Below are 10889 nucleotides of genomic sequence, written 5' to 3' on the forward strand. Positions count from 1 at the left end.
GTGTGTGTGTGTGTGTTATAACTTTCGATAAGAAGGTGTTTATTGAAAGTGAGTGAAATATTAGTGTCGCCATTAACTTGGGTCGTTAGCCTTTCAGCTTAACCCTTAAAATCTATCAATAATCTTGTGTCACCATTAACTTGGGATATTCATGTTTTCTGTGACTGTGTAGAGTCTAAACCTTTTGATGCTTCGAAAGGAGGTGAAAGGTTCTGGAATGGGACTTTGGGTTGGTAAGCTTTTGCGGATGCGTGGCGATAAGATCAAAGCGCAAATGACTTGGTTTTCTATATAAGTAACTATCTTTGGGGAAGATGCCTCACCAAGTGAACCATAGTTATAAGTAATTTAACTCCTTAAACTATTTTTTAACTAATATTAAACTATAGTGGTATATACTTTCCTTGCTGATTGGGCGGTACCATTATGGTTTGATCTGACCTTGAGTGGCGTTTCCCTGCTGATTCAAAGCGATATGGAATGGTCCTTAACAAAGAACTAGACAACTTTATGCATTAAGACACATAGTTCCTTGTTTGACAATCGAGCGCTTGTTACCCCATGGTAAGGTTTAGTTAACAAAGTATCAAGAGGTAAATATATCCAAACACCATCTTTTCTTCTCACTGATTACTACCATATTTTATTTATCTCCTTTATTTTATTTTTGAGCCATTTTTAACCCTTTACTTTTGGTCGACTATACGTTGACGAAGACTCAATACTAAAAGTCACTGCATCCATGGACGACCTGGGTATCTTACCATCACTATATTACGTGAAGTGTAGTGTGATATTACTTTATCGTGTTTTTATAAATATTAAAACTTGAACTAGTGTATAAAACAACTAAAAATATATCACTTTTGACATACATTCATAATCACATCAATAAGCTTGTGATAAAGGAATCTGCAATGTTATGATTTGACTTTATATTACATACTCATAGGAGTTTTAGATATCTCTACCATTACACACATTCCTACAATAAACATAACCTCAACCTACTTACTTGTAAATGTTAAAACTGAAGCCGCCATTTTTTAGTTTTCCATGTTTCATTGTAGAAGAAGGTGCTTACCGATTTGGGACATCTAATTTACGTTTAGTTATGATGGTTACCCCCGTGGAAACCTAAACTTGTATAATATTTCCTCAATCAATACAATTTACTTTTTTGAGAAATATTTTGGTACAAATACAATAATTTGCAGTTTTAATTGGTAATATATTTTTCTCACTATTCCTCAGTTTGTTCCTCTAAGCCCTTCCTCAAACATTTACACATTCCATTTTGATTTCACAATTCCACCCGATGACATCACTTACCATTCTCCTCCTACACATTCTAACACTCTTCCTACAGAACTTAACACAATTCAATTTCCTACTGTTTGTACTTCTTCTAACTCACATTCTCTTCCTCCGAATCCTCCTCCTCATCAACATCCACCCAACCTTCAACAAAATCCAAAACCTCGTGTCTCGTATAGCCCATCTACTAATTATGTTTCCATGTCTACACAAAATCCTGTATAACCCATTTCCTTTACCATTTCAAACTAACATCCAGATGGCATCAAGCGATGGCCGAGGCATTTACAACACTTGTAAAAAACGATACTTAGACTCTCTTCTCTCATGTACCTAAAACTAATGTTATTGATTGCAAGTGGGTTTAAAAGATAAAGACAAATAATGTGGCTTTGTTACACATCACAAAGCTTGTTTTATGGCTAAAGGGTTTTTTCAACAACCTGGCATTGACTTTCATGAAATCTTCAGTTTTGTTGTCAAGTCCACTACCATTCGAGTGGTTCTCTCTCTTTCTGTTACAAAGCAATGGTCACTTCATCATCGACTTGATGTTCAAAATGTATTCATACATGGTGATCTTACAATGACAGTCTACCTCAAACAACCACAAGGCTTTGCTAATCCCATACATCTAGATCACATTTATATGTAACAAAATTACTATATGGTATCAAACAAGTTCCACGTGCTTAGTTTCATCTCTAACACGTGCTCTTCAATCGTTGGGATTTAGTAGCCCCAAAACTGATCCTTCTTTCTTCACTTATTAACATTGGAAAAAACTTCAATGCACACATGTTTATGTTGACGACATCTTTGTAGCCAATAAAAACGTCACTACATTAATCGTGTTATCCAACTTCTGAGCAAAGACTAGGCTATAAAGGATCTTGGGAAACTTGATTACTTTTGGGGGATTGAACTTACTCCTTAATACAAGGATATTCTTCTTTCACAAAAGAAGTACATTTATGAGCTTTCTTAACGAAAAGGTTCTACTGACTGCAATCAAGTATCATCTTCTATGACCACATCCAAGTCCTTGTCTCTTGGTGATAGTCCTCTTATACCGGATCTAGTTAAATGTCGTTAGCTAGCTGGGGTTCTACAATGTCACCTTATGCATACCTAATATCACATTTGTGTCAACCAAGCGTGTTAATACATGCTTGCTACTTTCGAGAATCACTTTTCTGCTGTCAAACGCATCCAATGATACTTCAAAGGCACAACTCATGATGGGTTGCTTATCCGTCGCAACTCGAATTCCCATATTCAAGCTTAGAATAATGTTCACTAGCAAGGATCTTCTTCTCTTTGTGCCTTCTCGGATGCTGATTATGCTGGCTGTCCAGATGCACCGTCGATCCACAGGGAGATTTGCCATATACATGGGTTCCAACCTCATCTCCTAGATTGCATGAAAATAGAAAATAGTATCTCGGTCATCTACATAATCTAAATACAAGGTCCTAGCTGATACTATATTTGAATTAATCTGGTTAGAGGATCTACTGTAGGAGTAGTCACAACTCCTAGTCTGACTCTCTGGTTTGATAATCACGATGCAATCTACCTCACAGCTAACCTAGTTTTTCATGCACAGATAAAGCATGTTGAAGTTGACTTCATTTTGTTTGAAAAAAGATTACTCAAGGAAAAATTATGTGTGCAATTTGCATCTACTTGCTATTAAATCATAGACATTTTCATAAAGCCGTTATCAACACAATGACTCTTGTTTTTTTTTTTTTTTTTACTTTTCAAGCTCCAGATCATTGCCCGGCCTTAGTTTGCGGGTGAATATTAAACATAATATAAATATGTTATACCAGAGGGTATATTTAATAAATACATAGTGGGTATGAATACTCTATGAAAATCTAAACTTGTACAACATTTTCTCAATCAATACAATTTACCCTTTTGAAAAATATTCGATGAAGCTTACCAGCCATGGAAGAAGTAAAAAAACGTGATAATATCAAGTAAATAAAATTGTGTTTGTGGTTTCGCATACACATTTAACCTTTGATAATGGAAAGTTTTAAACATGAACCGATAAAAAATTAAAATTTTGTTATCTACATATAACTTGGACTTTAACAAAGGAATGATATAGACATTTTTATCATTGGTTGGCCAAATATATCATGCAAGCAATTACCAAAATTTGGTATGAAAAGATGAATCACTTGAAGCTAAAATGGTCTTCCACTAAGTTCCAATCTTTCCACTTGCTTCTTCTTGTCCCTTTCTATTGGAAGGTTCACCATGAGCGTATAATCCCCACTCACATATATACGTCTGTGTGTATGTATAACACGCGCACATTCAATCACACAGTCACACACATCTGAATGATAGTTATAGGTCAACTTTGGATTGTGGGTTTATGACTGTTTTTGCAATTAACCTTTATATATATATAAACAACAAATAGAAATATCATAGTTGAAACTTGTACTTTTAAGTTTTAAAATATATATTATTAACAAGTAAAATTAGAGTTAAATGTGATAAATGTTAATTTAAACAGATAATGTATGAAATGAGATTATTAATATTGTTTAGTTGCTAATAGCTAGTGTGAATATTCTTCTGATATATAACTTAAATTAAAAATCTTCTTAATATAAAGTTGTTTGTTTTCGATTACTATGTTTACTGTATATAATCGATTTGTTAATGACTGGAAGGACCAAAAGTGGTTAAGAGTTGGTGGAGGAGAGATGGTTTCGTTTCTGATATTCATAATTTGTAAATATTATCTTTTATTATCATAATTTGTAAATATTATCTTTTATTTTTAGCATTTGTAAATATTACGGAGTATCTTTTATTTTTAACATTGAATATTATTATTGTATCATTGTGAAATTTAAAAATAAGAAGAAAGTAATTTAAGGGCTTTTGATTAAAAATAGAATTATTGAATATTATTATTGTATCATTGAATATTATTTCGAGGTAAGTTTTACATTAATCAACTCTATCCTCGTTTTGATCAAAAGCCTTAAAACATCGGTTTGTAATTCGGAAAAAAAACTTAACCCCGTTAAGCTATTTTAACAGCGGACTATTTAAAAAAAAAAATTGTCCAGTTCGAATTATTATCGGCCAATAACTGACTTGAGATTATTATCGGTCAAATTGAGTTATGTGGGATTATTTATTTCGAATTTGCCTTTCTTTAACCCTGTCATATGTGGGACTTGAACATAATACATTCCTCTTACAAACTCAGATGATTAACGACTTTGACTTTGCAAGTGAACCCATGAAATATTCACCATGGTAGCGAAAACCAAAATATAATTAAATTTAAATTTTCAGAGTCAAAAAGGTATCTCTAAATTTGAAAAAAAAAGTGAACTAATGATAACACAGCAGTGGTCCTTGTGGATGTAATCTAGTTAGACCCTTAATCACGTGAAATTTATAAAATTATGCCTTAATTAACTGGAAAACCACTTCTACCAGATTCATAATCCTACTCTTTGTCGTGCATGAATCCAAATTCTTATAAAAAGAACTGTAACTAATGGTATAAACCATTAATTAAAACTCCATAATTATAAGAGTACCCATAAAGCCCCGGTTTTGAGGTGTTTTTGAGCTCACAAGGAGAGATTTTAATAAAGAAATACAAACTTGATCGGGTTTTGCAAGAGGAGATCTATCGAGAGGAGGGGAGGACAGAGAGGGGTGTCCTAGCTTGTTCATGAATATAGTAAAGCACAATTCAGCCCATGTAGTCGGACTAGCGACATTAGTTGGTAAACCCATTGCTGATGATCAGAGGTCACTATAACAAATAAATCATGAGATTTTTCTTCACCATGAGCTACCATCTTAAGTCTTAACTAGCACGACAGGGTGTTTAGTTAGTTATTTGGGTAAGGTGACATGAGGTACCACCCCACAACACCTAAGAAGTGTAAACAAGTTATTTTTAACACAAACTGATTTCCAAAGCTAATTGAAGATTGCAAGGATAAAAATACCCTTTATAGATGATTTTTAACTAGTTATATTAGCTACTTTTTAATATTTTATTTTATCCATTATGCATAATATTGCCACCCCTCCTGTTCCTACCACTCAAATTCATTAGCTATAAGTATAATTTACCCGCTTAAAATATATATTTTGACAAAGAACCTCAAAACCCTAGTCCAAAACTTTTAGGTCTTTGTTGTACGTATTCTTTATTATTAGCATAGAGTTTTTAATTCACCATGAGATTTTTCAAGAATACCCATGCTTACAACTCGTAACGAGTGGCCACAGTTCTCTCTGTCTCAATTATTAATAAGTCTTTAGACAACAAAACATGACCCATGTCTTTTGTTTTCTAGCATTTGGAAGGAGTATCTATTTCCTTCTTTCTGTTTGTTTTCCATCTTCTTCTTCACCTTCACAAACCAAAACCAAAAACAAAAACAACAAAAACACCGCATAATTATTCTTTCGTCTTTGGTTTCAAATTTTCTCAACGTTTTTCGCATTAGACCGGTCACAAGAATGAGTTGATGGCTTCTGGAGTTCAAGTTATGGAGAAACCAATACAACTTCAACAACAACAACAGCAACAACAACAACAACAACCACACGAAGCATTAAAGTGCCCGCGGTGTGATTCCTCAAACACAAAATTTTGTTACTACAACAACTACAGTTTGTCGCAGCCGCGACATTTCTGTAAAGCTTGTAAACGATATTGGACTAGAGGTGGCACCTTGAGGAATGTCCCGGTGGGTGGTGGCTGCAGGAAGAACAAAAGAGTCAAGAAACCGAGTACTACTAGTGTTCATGCTGTAGCCACCCCATCACCGGTTAATCATCGTCAAACAAACCCTAACTCTAACCCTAATCTTGATCGAAATCCGATCCCATCTTCCACTACTACAAATAGTAACACCAACCATCATCTCAACCCCTTGTTCTACGGGTTATTGCCTCAAAACCCTAATTACCCTAGATTTGATAGTAGGGTTTCTAGCGTAAACGAAATCCTAGTTCCCGGTTATGATCTTATTCAACCTCATGTTAATGCATCCGGGTTAGGGTTTTCGTCTACGGGTACTGGAGGTTCACTTGTGGCTAATCAATGTCACAATTCAAATATAACCTTTTCAAGCTACAACCCATCCATATATTGTGGTGGTTCGACTTCTAGCTCCACTAGTGCTCCCACCATGGCTTCTCTCTTAGCTTCAAGCTTTAATCAACAGCAAAGATACATGGGGTTTGCAGCCTACGATGGTGGTTCAATGGTTAAAGATCTGAAAATGGAAGACACACAAAATAGGATGGAATGGAGTACTAACAATTTTCATGACCAAAATAAGAATGATCAAAATGATCAAGCTGTCGTTTCTTCTGATCCGAATTCTCTTTTATGGGATTCCGAAGGGGGAGGCTGGCTTGATCCAACGAATAACATCGGTTCTTCGGTTACTTCCTTGATCTAATCCCAAAAGCACCCCTACACAAAGTTTTCTTCCAGTCCTAATCTTTTTTTCTTTTCACTTCATCACCTTGTTTTTTCACTCAACTTTCATCATGTTTTAGCTAGTATAGGAAAATTCATGTCAAAGCATCGATGGGAGGGGATCGGATCGGAGCTATCATGTCAGCTAGCAAACGTAGATTTCAGTTGTTTTAGTTTTACCGCAAACAAGGCTGGAAATTAAAATATATATATGTATTGATTTTGCGCTGAGAGGAACCTCGATCCGCTTCGTCTCATCAACCCAAGTTCGGTCATCAAGAATGCAAGACAATATCATCAAGAACTTGGGTTCAATACTCCTGGTGTGTTCTTCTATCTTTTTCTGTATATACAAGTATTTATGTTTTTATAAATTAGGTTTGTGGTGGTCTGTTATGAGGTGGATATTATTCAATACTTTAGTTTTTTTCTTTATGGATTAAGAGGGAAAGAATGGCGGTATATTGGTATAGAAGAGAGGGGATGTGTATAATTTTGAATCTTACATTTTAAGTTCAGATGTTTTAATTTTATTGTGTTATTTGTGTCATCGAACATTCGTGGCTTTTCGATAACGCTGGTTATATTTAGCGGTCGCAAATACCCAGTTTTCTTATACTGCTTCTTCTATCACCTATCCAATACCACTAGCAATGGTACGTGTGAAGGAGTATATCATACAAATTAATTGATCATTTTAATATAAAAGACATGTTTTATTTTCTCTCACAAAATATCAAATCTATATTTGTGTTTGTGTGTGAAAGAGAGTTACCCCTTAGTTTATTCATGATACTGTGAATGGTAAATGACATATGATGTTGTATATGGTGTTTAATGTGGACAAAAAATATCTAACTAAAAGTAATTTCGGCCGACATATCTAATGTGTTTATATGAGTTAACCAGGAATCTTAAAACCTTGGAACATGTCTCAGCTGAACTTTATAAGATTCTTTAAACTGTCTCTTGGAATGTGGAGCATGATGCGCTTCAACTTTGGGTTATGTGTTCCATGCAATAAGTTTATAAAACAATCTTGATTATAATATAAAGTAGAGAAGGTTTGATTTGAGTTATATATGTTACTTTTTCCCTTATAATTTAATTATATCTAGTGATAAACTTGTACCTGGTTAGCTTAATTAGTGTGTTGAAAATGGTAAATAACATCATACTAGTAGCTATCGTTCGGTCACACTGGGCTTAGAAACCGAATGACATTATAGATAATTTTAATATTATTTAAATTATAATAATACCAGTTAACTAACTATTTTTTAAACTAAGTGGTATATATAATAAAATCTATTTAATATGAACGGCACAACAAGTCTATACATTTTCTAGCGCAATTTATGGGCCAATTAAATGGCCCACAATAGAATAGAAGGTTCGTTAGGTTTTACACGTTTTTTCTTTGAATAGAGTTCGATTTCCTCTAAACCAAGAACAAATGGATTTGTTCTTTTGTTGCTTGAGTTTGTCAATGCTATGTAGTCATTAGTTTTTCTTTGTAAAATCAACACATTGGGTGCTCTTTCATCACAGATTAAACTAAGAAAAATAAACAAAAATATTGGTTAACAAGTTCCCACCGGTATGCTTATTGCCTGTTAACCGATGCAACCGAGTTGATGTCTCATCAGACTTTAACAGGTTCAATTATTAAAAAAAAAAACATTGTGAATACTAGCGCTATCCACAATACTTTAGGGAAAACATTTTTTTTTTAATCTATATGGTGATTTTGCACTAGTCATGGACTCATGGTGGTCCAAATGAACTATCTTCCTCATGTGCAACCCAATGAACTATCTTTCTTAAAGTTGTTCTTCCACGTGACTCCATCCCACTTATGTCTCTGAAAACTTTAGTGAAAATGTTAAAGCTTTCCAATCTTTTATTTACTTCAGAATAAATTAGTGTTAACCTTATATGATTTAAACACAAATAGTGAAAATTAAATGTCTCTGAAAACTTTAGTGGCGGATCCAAAGGGTTTCTAGAAATCTCTTTGGTTTGAAAAAAAAATAGAAAAAATTAGTGTTAACCTTGTATGATTTGAACACAAATAGTGAAAATTATTAAGAATCTAGCAAAAGGAACCACTTGAAAAAAATTCCTGGTTTCGCCCCTAAGAATAAGTATATATGTTTGATAAAATCTAAACATTTTTCTTATATGTTACAATCAATTAATATTTTCACATGTAGCCATATATTTTTTTCTAATAAGAGACTGTCCGGTAACTCGTAAGATTCTATCAAAACCCTACTAACCAACAAGATCACACAAATCGCAGCTTGCTATTATGAACGTTTGGTATTACTCTCTTTGAATGACATCTTTCGGCGTCCATCCTTAAATAGTTAACTATGACATAATTCCGATCTACAAATAAACAACTTTTTTAAACATATTAATATTATACAATCATTTGTATACAACGCATTATTAATTTTTACATCACAGTTTATATACCATTTTAGCACAGAAATGGGTTTACCTTTATGCGCATGCATGTTATGATGCTTTAGCTTTTCTGTGGAGCATGATGAACCCAAACATATGTGCACCAAAGGTACAAGATCTTTTGTCACTAAAACAACTTTGTGTACACCATATGTATAAAATTAAAAACTGAAGAATGCTTTGTGAAAAAAAAAAAAAAGAATTTATAATGCATTTGTTTTTGGTCTACAGTCTACACTTACCATCATCATATATGATCGACATTATGAGACTAACATGTTTGATCATTAAAGTTTTGAATCCAGATCAAGAACAGGAGTTAGGATTTTTCATTCATCGGTTGTCCAATTTTGTCATGTCGTTGATTCAAAGTCTAATTATTATAATGACTCATGCGTTTTCCAGGCAAGCTTTATAATTGGTACATGTTAGGAATATGAAGTGTGGAAGCAAGAACAAACACTGACCAAGTAAAAACAAAAGCAAACAATAAATATGAGAATAGATTTTGATATGGAAACCTCTGATTGAATGAGAGGAAAAACTACACGTAATTAGTAACAACTCACAATTAATTAATGATCTATAATTAACAAGACAAGAAGGAAGTAACGTTACGCGAAAAAGATATACATCTCAACAATCTCCTTAAATGTAAGGTCGGCTTTGGATCCGACGTCCAGTTCTGGACCGATACATGGGTCTTAGATGCACCACTTAAATCAAGATTCCCTTCTCTCTACTCACTGGAAAAGTTCAAAGGTTGCAGTGTCCGAGACCGTATCAAGCGCCGGGATGACAATGCCGCTAACATAATTAGTTGGTGCTGGATCTGGGACCCAAGCTCACAGCAGGAACGTGCGGATCTAGAGGAAATTACAAACATTATTTCACGGGTACCACTGACAATGTCTAATGACACATGGTCATGGTCCTCGGACCCGTCTGGATCATTCTCGGTTAAATCGGTTAAAAATCTCCTTGCTCGCTCGATACATCAGCACTCTCCCATAAACTTCGAATGGAATAAATGGGTTCCACGTAAAGTTAACATCTTCGGGTGGAGATTGGCGCTTGACAGGCTTCCTACCAGGGTCGCTCTCGCACATCGGAACATCAACATTACGTCTATTCGCTGCCCGTTTTGTGGAGACAGAGATGAAACAGCTTCTCATCTATTTGCAGAATGTTTTGTTAGCTCAGTGGTGTGGGAAATGGTTTCCAGTTGGCTCAAAATCCCACCGATTTATGCTTTCACTTCGGATGACCTACTTCGCGTCCATCAAGATATCACAGGCCCAGCTGCAATGAAGAAGATGGTGCAAGCTATCGTCCTTTCTTCATGCTGGAGCATATGGAAACAACGTAACGACACTATCTTCTCGGGTAATCGTGTAGACATTTCCAGAATCTTAGCCGAAATCAAAACCTCAAGTTTTCTTTGGATAAAAAGTAGAGCAAAAATGCACTCATTAGAATGGTCAGATTGGTGTAAGTTCAATGTTTTGTAATCTTTTGTAATCTTTCCTTTGTCTAGCTCCTTGCTAGCTTGTTTGCTCTAATAAAATCAGCCGTTCAAAAAAAAAATTTAACAAGA

The 10889-nt window shown here is 34.5% G+C and overlaps 1 protein-coding gene across 1 annotated transcript; it reads left to right on the forward strand.

The window, feature by feature from the left end:
• The first annotated feature begins 5552 nt into the window (after window positions 1–5552).
• LOC110911931 (dof zinc finger protein DOF1.4) lies at window positions 5553–7418 on the forward strand. The gene has a single exon (XM_022156591.2). It carries the CDS (start codon window positions 5856–5858, stop codon window positions 6795–6797), a length of 942 nt encoding a protein of 313 aa, XP_022012283.1. The 5' UTR covers window positions 5553–5855; the 3' UTR covers window positions 6798–7418.
• Window positions 7419–10889: the final 3471 nt, after the last annotated feature.

Source organism: Helianthus annuus, chromosome 15 (genome assembly GCF_002127325.2).
Source record: "Helianthus annuus cultivar XRQ/B chromosome 15, HanXRQr2.0-SUNRISE, whole genome shotgun sequence".
Lineage (NCBI taxonomy): Eukaryota > Viridiplantae > Streptophyta > Magnoliopsida > Asterales > Asteraceae > Helianthus > Helianthus annuus.

Excerpts from the sequence above, each read along its gene's own strand:
- LOC110911931 (XM_022156591.2), top strand. The coding sequence starts at position 5,856 with ATGGCTTCTGGAGTTCAAGTTATGGAGAAACCAATACAACTTCAACAA.